Source organism: Phoenix dactylifera, chromosome 9 (genome assembly GCF_051530095.1).
Source record: "Phoenix dactylifera cultivar Ajwa chromosome 9, Ajwa_hap1_PhDact_Kaust_v1.1, whole genome shotgun sequence".
Lineage (NCBI taxonomy): Eukaryota > Viridiplantae > Streptophyta > Magnoliopsida > Arecales > Arecaceae > Phoenix > Phoenix dactylifera.
Window position 1 is genome coordinate 8787375 of NC_143198.1, and position 15885 is coordinate 8803259.

At 37.8% G+C, this 15885-nt stretch overlaps 2 protein-coding genes across 4 annotated transcripts; one reads left to right on the plus strand and one right to left on the minus strand.

Moving 5' to 3' along the window:
* Positions 1 to 636: 636 nt before the first annotated feature.
* On the plus strand, positions 637 to 12525 carry LOC103722489 (TatD related DNase). Of its 3 annotated transcripts, XM_008813065.5 has the most exons (12): positions 808 to 973; positions 1086 to 1106; positions 1200 to 1300; positions 1393 to 1450; positions 1559 to 1602; positions 1705 to 1785; positions 2422 to 2492; positions 3201 to 3311; positions 5795 to 5877; positions 6314 to 6530; positions 11444 to 11527; positions 12206 to 12525. In XM_008813065.5, exons 1-12 carry the CDS (start codon positions 949 to 951, stop codon positions 12273 to 12275), a joined length of 966 nt encoding a protein of 321 aa, XP_008811287.2. In that variant the 5' UTR covers positions 808 to 948; the 3' UTR covers positions 12276 to 12525. The 3 variants fall into 3 exon arrangements, with proteins under 3 accessions (XP_088560299.2, XP_038987913.2, XP_008811287.2); XM_088704173.2 differs by lacking the exon at positions 1086 to 1106 and having other exon boundaries at positions 637 to 977; positions 1180 to 1300; XM_039131985.3 differs by lacking the exon at positions 1086 to 1106 and having other exon boundaries at positions 637 to 973.
* A 370-nt stretch (positions 12526 to 12895) lies between these two features.
* CP33 (chloroplast RNA-binding protein 33) lies at positions 12896 to 14750 on the minus strand. Its single transcript, XM_008813067.6, has 4 exons — positions 14102 to 14750; positions 13905 to 14006; positions 13534 to 13836; positions 12896 to 13437 (listed from the first exon to the last, which is right to left on the minus strand). The coding sequence occupies exons 1-4, from the start codon at positions 14513 to 14515 to the stop codon at positions 13273 to 13275; spliced, it is 984 nt and encodes a 327-aa protein (XP_008811289.4). The 5' UTR covers positions 14516 to 14750; the 3' UTR covers positions 12896 to 13272.
* Positions 14751 to 15885: the final 1135 nt, after the last annotated feature.

Here is a 15885-nt window from a genome sequence, read left to right on the forward strand (position 1 = left end):
TGATTTGACATGCTTATAATAAGAAATGAAAAAGTATTATATATAGAGAATATTTAAAGGCAATATATTGAGGTAATTAGTGATGTACTTTCACTTTTAAGTGAGATCATAATTATAAAAATTCAATTAAAATTAATAAAATATTAATATAATCTAATAACCTGCATTGATATGGGCATGTACAATACTAATGATAACTGATAAGTGCTTTTCATTAATGCTAGCATAATAAATATAGTTATTAATAATATCATTAATTTCTATATTAATTTAGGAATACTAATGAAAAGTTTTTTATTTAATATAGTTTAAGAAGTTAATAAGCTTTTTATTAATAATATTATATTGTTATATTTTAATAAAGATCAGATTAAATAAAAGCCCTATTTATTATCCGAACTAAAGAGCTTTATCAATAATGTGAATAATAGATAACATATGTGACGGATGGAAGTTTTGCTTTAGCATAGCCTTCATTTTTAATGTATGTGTGTGTGTGTATATATATGTGTGTGTGTGTGTGTGTGTGTGTGTATTAGATAATAGATTTTTATGCTGCCAAGGAGGAAGCACTATTAGCTCCTCAAGAAGACAACCTTTATAATGAATATATAGCCATTCTTTCATCCTTGTAGGCTGTGGCCCTCTTGGAAATACGAAGGCCTGAATGGAGAGAAGTCCACTGCCAGATATTCAAAAAGAGGCGGGTGATATTAAAATTATTCTCGGAAATCACAGCATTATAAAATGCCGCCATAACATTACTTAACTATGATTATACGATTATATCCCTGCTCTCTCGTATCATAAAAAAAAAAAAAAGAAGCTTTACTGCCTCGCTCGATTTATCAAAGTCAGAAGCCTCTTGCGAATTATTCCCTCTCCTCTCTTTCCCCTACTCTTCTCATCAACGCGAGACACCCAATTATTTCCCCATTCGCCGCGGCGATGTCTTCCACCGTCAGAATGATAGGCAAGTTACTGCTTCCATCTCCCTTCCTCCTCTCCTCTCTCTCTCTTTCTTTTCCTCGTTGCTGTCTATTAATCTCGCTAATTCCCACTCTTCTCAAATCGCTGGAGAGAAGACATTGCCGTCAACCTCACAGGTGAATTAGCCATTACTCTCTCGTCTAGTTTTCTTTTCCCATTCACCAGAGCTTAACAAAATCTCAAAACTAGAGATCAAAATTTTGCTGCAGATAATATGTTCAAGGGGATATACAATGGCAGGCAATATCACGTGGCAGACATCCCGGCTGTGCTGGCCAGGGCGTGGAGTGCCGGCGTCGACCGCATCATCGTGAACTCCGTCTCTCTCCTTTCAAGGATATTGCTTCTTTTGTACTCGAGCTTATTAATCTCTCTCTGTTTTTTTTTTTTGAAATGTAAAAGGTCACAGGGGGTTCGCTTGAGGAATCAAAGGAGGCCCTCGCCATCGCAGAGACCGATGGTTTGTTTGCTATGGTTTAGCTGCATGGTAGCATATGACTTGTTCGATTTAATTCCCCAGATAAGCTAAATCAGTTTACTGTTTTTGATTCTCTGCTATTTCGTGCAGGACGACTCTTCTGTACAGTTGGTGTGCATCCCACTAGATGCAAGGTGATTAGTCTCCTTTAGCTGGTCACTAAATGGTAATAGACTGTGATTTTTAGCCAATACCAAATTGAATGTTTAGTCCTTTTACTGTTTTTTTTTTTTTAGGAGTTTGAAGAGAGTGGTGATCCTGAGAAGCACTTTCAGACACTTGTGTCGTTGGCCAAAGAGGGAATTCAGAAAGGGAAGGTAGGCTCTGCCTTCACGGTTTCTTGTAATTGGCATTCAATCATGTATTAGAACTATATGCTGTTGTTTTGAGGACCGGGGAAACTCTGTTCCTTTTCAAGAAAACTGTACTGTAAAATTAGCAAAAGGAAATGCTCGTGAGCCTATCTACTGGCATCTTGAAATGTCCCATGTGGGTTCTTCCCTTCGAGAACATTTTGATGTTATATAGAAAAAGCATTTTCTGAAACATTGAGGGAAGTTGACAGACATAGTTACTGTGGAGTTATGGACGAGATGAAAATGAGAGAATATAACATGGACTGTGACAATTTGAGCACCATGTTTTTTATATGTATGTTAAACATAACCTTGAAGGAAGTAGATTACATAGGTTAAGCAAACGTCATATTGGAGGATATGAAGCTTGATGCTGCATATTCGAAAAAAGGGCAGCTGTTGGCATTTGAATAAGTACATAAGACGAAGCCAGCTTTCACATCTATTTCTAAATGAAAGATCATATTTGCTTTCGTTGCTACTTGTGGATTATGAATTAGGAGAATTTCTTTTCCTTTCTTTTTTTTAGTATATGCATCACCGAGCATAAAGTATCTCTGTATTGGTCTGAACCTGTAAAATTCAACTTTGATGTAGGTGGTGGCAGTTGGTGAATGTGGACTGGATTATGACAGGCTTCAATTCTGCCCTTCTGAAACACAGAAGAAGTATGTTGAAAACTCATTTTATAATTTTATAAAATTTTCCCCCTCTTGCTCTTTCTCTGTGCATGATCATATACATGCATATGCCAATAGGCAATAGAACAATTCTATTATAGATATATTGAGACATATTGACATAAATGGGCCAGGTATCCAATATAACACATCTGTACACTAAAAAATTATGCAAAATGTTGAATATAAATGCTCTACATACTTAGATAGCACTTTTAAATTACAATGGACTAACAGGATAAACTATGTCCTGAAGGAATGAACTTGACAAAGGTGGAGGCAGCTAAAATTTAGTCATTAAGTATTTAATGCAGTGTCCAGGTGGTGCAATCCAGGTTAATGTTCTAGCAAGTATATGAAGCTTTCAGAAGTAATTGGTTATTATATACATGTACTCACCTGCCCTCCTTTGCATAATAGCTTGTAAATGTGGTTTTAACCATGATCAAGCGCTTTCTCATGGTTTCAACTATTTTAGACTGTGCTGCTGAACTTTTAATACACAAAAGCGTGATACTCTGAGATTAAATGATGTCTAGCATGCCTTCCCATGTGGATGCACACGCGCATGCAGCACATTCTCATGCATACTCGCTCATGGTCATAGGCCTATCCATGATACACGCATCCTATGTTATGCATGCTAACATTGACTCTATGATAGTATTATTAATATTTGCAATGCTTTTCATTTAGGTACTTTGAAAAGCAATTCGAATTGGCAGAGGCTGTGAAACTACCCATGTTTCTGCACATGCGTGCTGCTGCTGAAGACTTTTGTAACATTTTAGCTCAAAATAAGCACAGGTAATCATGGAGACTGCAAAACCAAATGGTTTTGGTTTTGTAACACTCCAACTTCTTCCAGTTCTGTTAATTTTATGAACATCATATGGATTTTGAAATCCAAATAGAGTGACTAGGTTAAGTCATGGACAAGCTTCTCCTGTAAACATGAGCATGATTTGTTGACAAGCTTGACCTGTAAAATAATGACTAAGCCAGGTCTAGAACAAGCTTTACCAAATCATTTTAGGTTTTGTAACATCACAACTTTTTCCAGTTCTGCATAGTTTAGGAACATCATATTAATTCAAATCCAGATAGGTGATGGTGCCAAGTCATAGAAGAGCCTTACTTATAACATTAATGTGATCTGGTTTTCCATCATTTGGAAACTCATTGATCGAGAACTTGAAGGCTACATTTGGTGAGAAAACTCCCATCTTATCGAATGGCATAATTAGCAGGCTATTTTTTAAATCCTTCGTTTTTAAAGAAATTAGGGACGGTGGGTAATACCATTTAAACCCCCTTTGCCTTGTACTGAGTGATACAACCAGGCAGCAGGTCCTAGGGAAGCAGTATAACCTCTATAGAAAGAAACGTGGATCATACTATCCCCAGAGGAGTATCTAAAGATTACAAAGCAAATATAGGAAAAACTGCTTTCTCAAACTTATAGAGGCCTTACCAAGATCAAGATGACCTTGGTATATAAACTGGCATCAAAAGTAGCAGTAACAGTTACAGGACACTAAATCAGATTGCCTTTGCAGCTACATATTCAAAAGGCAAACAACAAAAATAAACTCTTTTCATACAGATTGTTTTTCTGTTTACCTTCATTAATCTGTTCTTACTCTTGATCTTGTAAATAACCACTATTTATATTTTTTGTGGAAGATGAAATTTCATCAAGCTGATTGAAAATTCATTAGTTTTAGTTGAAGTAACATAGGTCTTTACCAAGGTGTGCCGAACCCGGCTGAACTGCTCAGTTTGGGCTGTACTGAGCCGATTCAGTGTGGGACCAGGTCGATTCAGCTGTGGGAGTCAGAATCGGGTTCGATTGTGGGAGTTAGAATCGTTCTCAAACTGCTCGGAACCGGTCCGAACCTGCCCTGAACCGTTCGGAGCCAGCCGGTTTGTAGTGGAACTGGTGTGAACTGCCTGATTCGCAAAGCCTTCTCAGGCCTTCCTTCACCATTTCTTCAAACCTCCCTCTTCCGGGCCAAAAAAATGCGCTGATTTCGACGATTCAAGGAAGATCCAACCTAAAACAAGGCATGCCTCTTCTTTTCTACCTTATGAGACCACCATTTATTGGATACAACCATAGAATGGTCTTCGATTCACCGATGAGTTTCAGTTTACGCATGCTACACAGGATATGGATTACAGTACACGATCTGGTAGAGCCCGTGAGGATATGCTTGCATATAGGAGACGAGCTCGAGATCATTCAGGAGGACACGATGCAGCTGCAGATGACCTCGCACGTAGAGTAGGATTCATTGACATATCAGGTTCCGAGTCGTCAATTGGATTATATTATCCGCAGCTACAGGCAGCCTGTGATCCATACGGATATAGATATAGATATAGTGCGTCTGAGGCATCATCTTCCGGTGCTTATTACCCTACGCAACTTGAAGTATCTTACGGGTCGAATTTTGCTGCCGGCATATTCGGATAGACTTCTTTATAGCTGTATTATCAGTTAGATGACACCTCTTAGAGCCAGAGATTTATCGAGAGATCTGAGAGTGGTTATAACCCAGAGTGCGTTCTTTATGGAATGAGTGTAAAAGACTACAATGCCGCTTGTTTAGAGGGATGAACTAATGTGCCTTCTGATTATGCTAATGATTGATATATCTACGAGAGGCATCGCCACTCGATGAGATTTTAGATATCGGTATATATGTTGTACTTTAAATATATGTAATTGATTGTATTTTATATTTTGTATCTCACTAATTGAATTTAGAATATTTCATGTTGCTTTTTGTAGCATGCAACATTTCACTAATTATTTTATATTTTGCATCACTCTAAAACATCAAGAGGTATCATTTAGGTTGAATCGGGATCACATAAACATAAAAAAATTAAAAAATATCAAATTATACTTAAAATCATTGATAAAGTTGAAAAAATGATTACCAATATATCAATCCTAAAAAATATTGAAAAAACATGGCATGCCGGTTCGGAACCAGCACACCTCTGCGTAGCGTGCGTTGGTAGGGTCCCGAACTGGTACGATATTGAACCGGCCGCCAACTGGTATGGGTCCTGGTACTGGTTTGGCAAACCTTGGTCTTTACTGCCTTTTCCTATAACTAATGGGAGTTGTAGGCCTTTCATGCTCATATATTAATTAGTTTTTATAAGCTAAGATAGGTGTATGTGTGCAGATGTCTCTTTCTGTGCATTTACATTTGTATGCACAAGCTATAACACTAGGTAACGCTTTGAAAAATCACTTTTTGTTTATTCAACAGGTTCAGTGCTGGGGTTGCTCATTCATTTACTGGTAGTGCAGAAGATCGTGACAAACTTCTATCATTTGATAATCTATTTATAGGTGATCAGTTAAGCTCTTTATCCGTGCCTTGCATATTAGAACAACTGTCAATTTTATTACATTGCTAAGTAGTTATGGAATTTGTCCAGTGGAGATCATCTTGGAAGGCATTGTTTTACAAAATGGCAATTTGACTGTGTTGCATTTTCTCTCTCCTTCAATTGGAACAGTTTCCTTCAGTTGTGACACCATTCTCGAGTTTCTAATATGCTCATGTCATTCTCTGAATTGTGATTGAGAAATTGTCCATTTCACTTGTTTTACTTATTATACTCCATGTGAAGTTGTGAACTGCATGTGGTCTTTATCTTGGTCAATTTATATGAATTTGGAAGAATGCCAGTATAAGCAGTCCAAATCAGAAAGGTTCTGTAACCAACAGAAAGCAGTCCAAATCAGAAAAGTTTTGAAAGTTCCTACATCTTTGACTGAATAGGTGTTAATGGGTGCTCTTTGAAGACAACTGAGAATCTTGATGTTCTGAGAGGCATTCCAATTGAGAGGATGATGATAGAGACAGACTCACCATACTGTGGAATCAAGAATACTCATGCCGGCATAAAATTTGTGAAATCAGTCTGGCCTTCTAAGAAAAAAGAGAAGTATGAGCCTGACTCAACTGTTAAAGATCGCAACGAGCCTTGTGTAGTCAGGTAAGTAAAAATTATCTCAATATTTGCTTTATGAGCTTTTAATATTCTGACTGTGTCTCATCTATTCATCTATTTCCAGTAGTCAGAAGTCTGGTGTGTAACTAGTTACTCAAACTGTCACTATGTGACATTATCAACTAATGAATGCATTGCAGTTATATGTTAAGAATTTATCTATGTATATTTGTAACTTTGATTCATTGACTTGAACTCGTTTTTCCCAAATATAGGAATTTCATTGAGTTAATGCCATTTTATCATTACTTGTTCTTTAGCCAACACTTGTAATGATAAAGGAGAATTATATATGCTAGCTGAAGAACAAATAGCATTAAAGGAAGCATCTTATATAATTTAGTTATGTAATCTCTTTGGCATCTAACTGTTACATCTAAAACCTTTCTTAGTTGCTATATATTAGTATCTCCATCTTTCTTCAGGGAGATACACATGATTCTAATAACTGGTTCACAAGTTGTATAATGCCTTCAGTGGCTTTAGCCCTTAGCAACAATGCTAAATGGATCGACTTATAGCCATGAACTGATATTTCTGGTTTTTGTTGCTTGGCTTGCCTGATATGCTGCTGCAGAATAACTGTCTAAATTTTGAAGCAAATACTTGATGTTAATTAAAAGGCAATGTATTTAACCTAAGTGCTGAGTTATGGACAAGATTGTCCTAGAAAATATACAGATGAATAGAGAAAATGCTTAGTGGTCCTTTTACTGCCTTCAATGTAATGTGGAAGCAGCACATACTATGCCAGCTTATTGGTTCTCGCTTGACAACTTGGTTACACAAAATTACTTGTAAAGATTTTTTGTGTCATAATTAAGTGAATTTGATAACATCAGTTATTAAGTTGTTTCAATTGTCAATTGATATAAAATTAAGGAGTATGTTAAAATTCTGATTTTGTTAATCCTCCTATTTGAAAAGAGGATCTGAATGATCTTCCAATCCTTCAGATGAGATTAGGTCATCTTAATTTTTTCAGATTACATAGAAATGGAAAGAAAAGAAGAAAAGTCAAATAACTTCATTTCGGTTAGAATTTCAATTCTTCTTTGTGTTCTGATCTTGTCCAACTGACTAAAAAGAATTTGTTTATCTTCCTTCTTTGTCTTGTAAAGCAATTTATGTCACCTAAATATGTCTAATATATGACTTCGCCTTGTCCACAAACTGTATACCGTAAATTAGATTGGAAGGCTAACTATTCATAATTGTTATTAATGCTTTAAGAATTGCAAGAAAATCAGTGTAATATAGACTCTAAGACACCCTAAAGTTTTCATCTTTCCTTTTTGTTATTATCATCTTTGTATTGATGCCATTTGATGTTTATGCATGATGTTTGCTATGAAAAGTTAGAAAGCTAGATCTTTTTTCTTTGTACAATTTTTTGACTTCCTCAATGTGAAGTTCTTTTGTTGGTGCAACCAAATGATTAGCCAAGATGAAGTTCAGTGGGTTGCTTCATGATTAAAATTATGACCATGATTATTGATTTGATGATATGAACATCATATTATTGGTATCTATTTGTGTGGGAACTTGATTTGCTGACTACCACATGCTAATATTCTATTGTGACATAGAATGTGAATATTCTCAACTTAAAATAAATGGAGATCATCTAATTTCTGGAATCTGATGTACATATGGTCATTCAAGAAAGTCGTGGCAATCCAATTTGGGTTTCTCATACGATCTACATTGGGTTGAGGAGAAAATTAGGGTCCATGGTTATCTGCAAAATTAAGTCCTATGTTACTTGTACATACAATACATACATGGATGCATGCATGCAAGCATGTAACTTGTACACAGATGGTTACATGCTTACATAGTACTTGAACACTATACCTTTTTCCATGCGATTATACATGCTATCGTAAGAAAGGTTGCGTAGTGTATCGAAAGTTAACAAAAACATAAAAGTTATTTGCAGTAACTTTTTTTTTTTTTTTTAAATTCAAGGTCTCATTATTTCATTTTGTTGATATTATTTTTTTCGAATTATATGATATAATATTGAATATTTTTTGATGACTTGCTGGCTTGGAACATTAATCCCTACATACCTGCAATAATGGTTCTTAAGATTTTTAATTATAATATTATTAATTAATTTTAAAATATAATTTTAGTTTTCAAAGTATAGCTTCTGATATTTTTGTTTCAAATTTTAGGCATAATTTAAGCCCTCCATAACATCAAGAATTAAAACAATTTGATTAGTTTCAATGCTACTTCAACAATTAAACCCAAGCTAATCGATAAAACTTGCTCCACTGCATTTTTCCCAGCATCACCTTTCTGCTCTTCTCCTCCCAACCAAACCTTCCCTTACCTTCAACCGCACCTCGTCATCACCTTCCCAAACCCCATATGCTGACTACATGAGCCATATGTATTTGTAATATAAATTGTATATATTAAAAATTGAATGAAGGTACTAGGATGCTTAAAAGAAAGAGACACCAAAGTGTTAGATGGCATGACATGATGAGTACTAACCTTAGATTTCGTATTTTGATCTTCTACTCATGTTTTATGCAGAAAAATATATAATGGCTAGATGCCACCGATAAAATCTGGAATCCTTTCAGTTACCTGTTTTTACATGCATATGCATAGAATTGTTAATTTGATAGGGTCATGTCCATCCGTCAACAAGTATCCTGCAATAATTCAAATAATAAAAAAGATAATAACTGTTCACCATAATTAAGAAAAAAGATGAAACCCCAAAAAAATTGTTGATTATGGAATCACAGGCATCCATTAGATTCTCCTTTGTCTCGAACAAGTAACATGATAAAGAAAATATATTCCAAAACATTTTTATTAGTTTATGGTATGATAACCATCCATCAGATATTTTATCCACTTGATTTGTGCATTGCATTTGGTGCGATCGTGCTTGCTGGTTAGATACTTATCCTTTTGATAACTACAAGTAGTTTTAAATAGGTCATGCAAATCCTTAAAATCTCAATCTTTCATCATAAAATACTCCTTTGTATGACTGCATCTCATGTATAGAGAGATGAAATGAGGGTTGCAAGGATTAGTGCTACATTAATGTCATGTCAAAGAAGAGGTGAAGGACCTGGCTAGCTGATACTCTGCTGATGGACCGGTGCAGTGCATTCTCATATCATGCACCAAGATGTGTAAGATGCATCGCCACATGCTCTGAATGATTGTTGCTGTTGATACATTGCTTGTCTTCCAAATCTTTACGAGTGATTTGTGGGCAATTGGACATTTGGTCCAATGCAGTTCTAGCAACATATGTCACACCAAAAGTTTATGAGATACATGGTCACAATAACATTACATGGGCATGAATGTTGATGTATTATGCATTCACATTCACACATCTCAATTCGTGATGTTTGGCTAGTGCTGCATTGGATCTTCCAATGAGCATTGGATGTTCTCGTCCCATGATGAAAGAGAGGATGTATCATAGAAATATGGGTTTTGTTGACCACGTTTTCCTTTCCCTTCCTTTTTCCCCCTTTTTTCCCCTTTTTTTCTTTTAAAGCATGAATGAAGTATCACCTGGCATTTCCACATTTCCTCTGTTGTAGGAATCACCTGGTTTGTGGCTAGCTTGGGAGGGTGCGAGGCATGGTCTTTGGGTATGTTACAGAGTCAAATATTTCCATGCAATGATGGATTTTGGTGCCTGTAGTACATATGTTTTGGGGACTTTTATTAATGCATGGAATGTGAAAGGCAGGAAATCTAATGGATGCTGGGTGCAGCATGGGAGATGTATGGCATAACAGTTGATGAGTGAGGTAATTGATGGGAAAACAAATCCATCTGAGAAAACCAAAAATTTGAAAACGGAAAAGTTGAAGTACAGTCTAACAGCTCAAGAAAGGAAAAAGACTTCTTTTTTCATTTTTCTTTTGCAAGGATAAATTGGAGGACTCTACCCAGGAAATAGCGCGATGTGCTGATGGGAAGGTTTTGAGCATAAGGAAGAAATCCTTCCCCACCACGTATCTTAGAAAAGGATACCATGGTGTGGATTATCTCTTTCTTAAACTGATGGTTCAGGTTACAGGAATGCCAGCCTTATCTCATTTATGTGGAAACTTACTAGCATCTCCATGAGTTGGTCATTTGGAAAAACTTAGCTTTGCAAGATCATAATGGTTGACATTATAATGTCTATGTTCCTGTTTGTGATGTATGCTCCCATCTTTTCCAATCTTTAGCTATTGTTCGACTTCCTGTAATTTTAAGGAGGACCTGCATAAAGAATCTAATGAAAACATTGATTAAGTATATACAAGAGATCCCAAAAACAATTTAGATGATTACTATCTCTACAAAACAAAGAGAAAAAATCCTTTGATTTGTAGAAGTCTTTGTTGAGCCAGTTTGAATTCAATTTTATTTGTCAAAACCATACAGTTGTTGTATGTTCTTTGCTTTGTAATGGTCCAAATGCGAGGCCAATAAATGAAAGGAAAACTATGATAATGAGCTGACTGAGAGAGACGATTTGTACAAGAACTAGGTTTGAGCGAGTTGATCATTATTTCTATCGAAGCGCTTATCAAATAGTCCATATACGAATATGGTCCAGATTAATATGAGAAATAGTTAAAAAAATGTTATCTCCCGAATCTTGTTTAATGCATTTCATTTTACTTTACAAAATCTGGTTGCACAGCCCTTTTATGTCCATGTTTCATTTTATGTCAACTTAGGAAACTCTGGTCAGTTAGTATCATTGTATACAGTCTGCACTTTCACAGGCACTCACTGTCATATATGGAAACCATAAGGTAGACTTAGATTTTTTTTTATTTAGGGGAAGTCTCATTGTTACTTCTTTATATATTTGATTGCAAAAATGTTGATGCCTTCTTTTCCAGGCAAGTCCTTGAGGTGGTTGCTGGTTGTAAAGGTATTGGTGATGCAGAACACTTGAGCAAAACATTATACCATAATACTTGCAGGTAATTTCAGTATGTTCAAGAGAAGGTTAGAATCTACCTTTATCTGATGTATGCATCTTAGTGAGCAGAGATAATAGGCTAGAAAAATGCTTTCACATAAAATTTTCCTATCTGATAGCATTTTGTCTGCTTCAACCTATTCCCTTTTTTTAAATAAAAAAAAAATCCTTTTGTTGTTTTGCCCTTACTTTTCTCCATTCAGATCATGCTAGGTCATCCTATGTTCTTGTAGAGGTCTGAGCCAATTCCATCAGAACATCCAATTTTATCTGCCACATCTATGCATATTCTGATCATAATATGAACAGCAATCCTTTTATTGTCCAACTACTGTAAGCTCAATGCTTTGAGCAAGTTACTGTTTTTTCTTCCTTTTTCTTATGTGTGTCGCAGAAGTGGGGGTGCTTGACTGTTGAAAATAGTAGATTTTTCTCACTGATATTTTTCATCCTCTCCACTTTGGGAAGCATCCAAATTATCGACGGGCATGGAATGCCTAAAAAACTGCCATATATATTGAGATTTGGTTGTTTTGCAGGAGGAATGACTGCTTATTTGATATTCAAATAACTTGATGTTTTCTTGGTGCTCATATCTATTTACAATTTTTTTTTAATTGTTTAAGTTCAACTACTTATTCCGAATTCTTTGACTTTAATCAAACATTCTTTTTTGCAGGGTCTTCTTTCCCCAAGACTTAGATACAGCTGCAGATGCTCTTCTAGAAAGTGGTCTTAACATCCAGTGAAGAACATGTATGAATTTGGCAGAAGAGGGACGTGTATCCATCATGGTGATCACTAAACAAGTCATATCACAAATGACTAGTGCCAAAATTGAAGTTCTCCATGGTTTTTTTTTCATGTTCTGCGATATACCTTTTTATTTTTTTTATTATTATACTTCCAAACATGTTGAGACTGTACGTATATATGACTTTCTATCTCAGTAGTTTGCAGCTGCATTGCAGCAATGAAATAAGCTGTGAAATTTTTTGATGTTTGTGAGGAAATTTATTGATAAGTGCTGCTACTATATCCAAATTGCCAGGTTCATGGACTACCATAAATCCTAATTATTAGAAAGAATACATTGTCTGCACTGTTGAACAGTCATGTAGGGTAACCAGAGCAACATTTTTAGATATATACTTGTGGTTCAAAAGTAAAAGGAAAAAAATCACTGATACCACTGATTAAATGAATTTGATGCATTTTTTAGGTTGTATTGCAACTGGAAGCTTTTCTAGGAGTTTGCAGTTGATGTCACAAGTAATACACAATGAAACTGAATCTTATGAATCAAAGTGAGTGTCCATATTCATGTTAAGCAATATGGCTGGTCCTAATCAATCCAGTCCCACATGCATGCAGGAAAAAGGGCAATATTTTTATTGATCAGCAGCAAGCTTCCACAGAAATTAAATTACAGACTCTTCAAGTCCAACTAACCCAAACCAAAACTGGCAATCCCATACTGCAACAGAATTAACTAAGTTTAGAAAGTAAAAGACATTTTCCTAGTCAATTTAGAACATCCCAAGGCCTTTGAATACGAAATTATCTTCAAGACATAATGACCAGAAACATTGTTTAAGTTATTGCAGACCTTTCCATTTTTGATCAGAAGTTCATGATGTTCTGTAAATTTTTCACCCACAACACACCACCATACCCTCCAAATCACCCCATGATCTTGTAGAACTGCATTGAAGCATCATATATCCCTACTCATCCAACCATTCTTCAGTAGCTAACACTAGACTGCACTGAGCTTTCTTCTTTCCCAGACACCTCCAATGAAGCTGATGAGGCTTCTTGAGAGTCAACCTCTACTCCAGAGTCCTGCGAAGGACTGGCGGCCGGAGTCCTCGCTGCCGGACTCAATCGCAGAGGCCGCCCTTCGACCTCCTACATAACCAGAACACATTCAAATTCTTTTATTAGATGATGACACCCAATTACAGAGTGCGAATTATCCCAGATAGAAAAGGATGAGACTTGTACCACTCCATTCATGGTTTCCATGGCAGCCTGGGCCTCCTTGGCAGATGCGAAGGAGACGAAGCCGAATCCCCTGGACCTGCCGGTATCGCGCTCGAAGATGACCTTGGCACCAAGTATGCCAGGCTGCGCAGCAAACGCATTTCTCAGATCCTCGGAGGTGACGGTCCATCCAAGATTGCCAGCATAGATCTTGTGAGGGCTATCAATGTACCCCCGGGTCCTCATCCTCGGCCCTATCACCTCCCTCTCTCCTCCTCTCGGCACCTCCGGGAAGTTTACCTTCACTATCCTGCCCCCCACTTGCTGCCATCCAAGAAATCAATTTCACAAACACGTGATAGGAATGAAAGAAATGCTGAGAGAAGACTCACAGATCCATCGAACATCCGGATGGCTTCATTGGCTTCCTCGACGCTGCCCATGGTGACGAAGGCGAAGCCCCGGCTCCGATCGGTGACGCGATCATAGATTACCTGGTATGGTTACAGATTCTCTTTGATCTCCTCCTCTAAAATTAGATCAAGAAGAATCATAAGGGATCGCGGGAGAGGAGGGATGGGGATTAGACCTCGACGGTCTCGACGGTGCCAGCCTGGCCGAAGACCTCGGCGAGCTGGGCGGGGGTCATGGAGAATGGGAGGTTGCCGACGTACAGCCGCGCCGCGTCCCGGGGTCGCACTGACTTGGTCGCGAGCGGCTGCTGCTGCTGCTGCTGCTGCTCCTCGTCTTCGCCTTCTTCCACTTCATCACCGGCGTCCGGTTCGTAGCCGTCAGTGTCGGTGTACGCCGCAGCGGCGGAGGCGGCAGCGGCGCCGCGGAGGAGGCGGTGCTGGGAGAGGAGAGGGAGGCGGAGGATGGCTCTGAGGGGTGGTTTTACCGGGATAAGTTTGGTTTCGGGAAGGATAGTGGCGACGGCGGGAGAGCGGCAGGGAAAGGACGGGATGCCGTGGAGTAGAGAGCGGAACGTAGCGGCGGCGGCCATCGTCGGAGGAAGGCAAACTGGTTGCCGACTTCGTTATACCGTCCTGCGGCTCGCCTGGATACCGTATCTTATCCGGAAGAGGAGCTACTCCACGTAGGTAACTCTCGCTGGCTCACTACGGTGAACTTGTGAGAGGTAACCTTACCGACCAAACCAAAGGTAGCTCAGTTCTGGGCGGCCAGAAATTCCAGTTGCAGCTGCTAGTCTGTAGAGAAGATGCTGATGCACCTACCGTCCAGATCATCCGAAAATCGAGTCGTTGAGGCTTTGAGAGAAGGGAGGGGACCGGTCGAGTTGCAATTTTGCAGTTAATCCCCTCACCCAAAAGTTCACCTCATCTCATCCTGACTCATGAACTTTGACGCCTCCTATCCATCCCCCATCCCATTCTTGATACGACTTAGATTCACCATTTTTAAAATCTCTTCTAACAACTTAGCTTGTCAATCAGACGACAATACATATTCATCAAAATCAACAGCCATTCAAATTTCTGAACAACCAGTATGATTGATTACATCTCGATGCAACCTCAACGTGCCCAAAAAGAAATATAGTAATCGATTAATAGATAAAGGAAGCGGCCGATTACGACGCACTTGAAAAGAAATACCTTAACTGCTCCGATCAGCAGATGTGGAAAGAGCTTAACTACTCATCCGCGAATTGTGCAACTCTAATCGTATAGATTCATTTTCTTTCCTTTATAAATATCAAGCATGGAGACCCTAAATATGATGAAAAATCTAAATACGATATTTTTATGCTTCTATTTCTTTTCTATCTCTCCTTACTTGATTTAAGTATTAGAGGGTGGCTAGTTAGATATGTTCCGGCGACCTCTGGCTGTTTTTAGTAGTTGTAGAATAGCTTGAGTGTCGTGCTACGCTTCTTCAACTCAACCGAGCAGAGTGGCTCATCTGTGAACTTGTCTTCATCTTAAAGTTTGGTGGAACAATAATTAGAAAAATGCCAAAACTATCTGTTAACAACTCTTCGTCCAAAACTATTAATAGTTTGTCTTCATCCAGACCTCTTTGTTTCTTTTTTCTTTTTTCTTTTTTTGAGAAATCTGTAAGTTTCTATTTTTCCCTATTCTTCCTTTAAAACCTCTCCCTTTTCTTACGCATAACAAGTTCCCCTAAGAAAATTTGGAAGTGCACTCTCGATTTTTTCCCACTCTTTTGGGTACAAGAGTTGTGGTCACAACCAGAGGAATAGAAAGTAGCGAAGAGAAATGATTTCGTGCACTCACGGGAGGGGCCGAATATAAATGACTGGCTCGGTGTGGATGGGTGGGTTTTGTTAGTATGTGATGTAATGTTAATGAACCATAGGTGGGTTGTATTTCTGCTCGGTTAACATGAAAA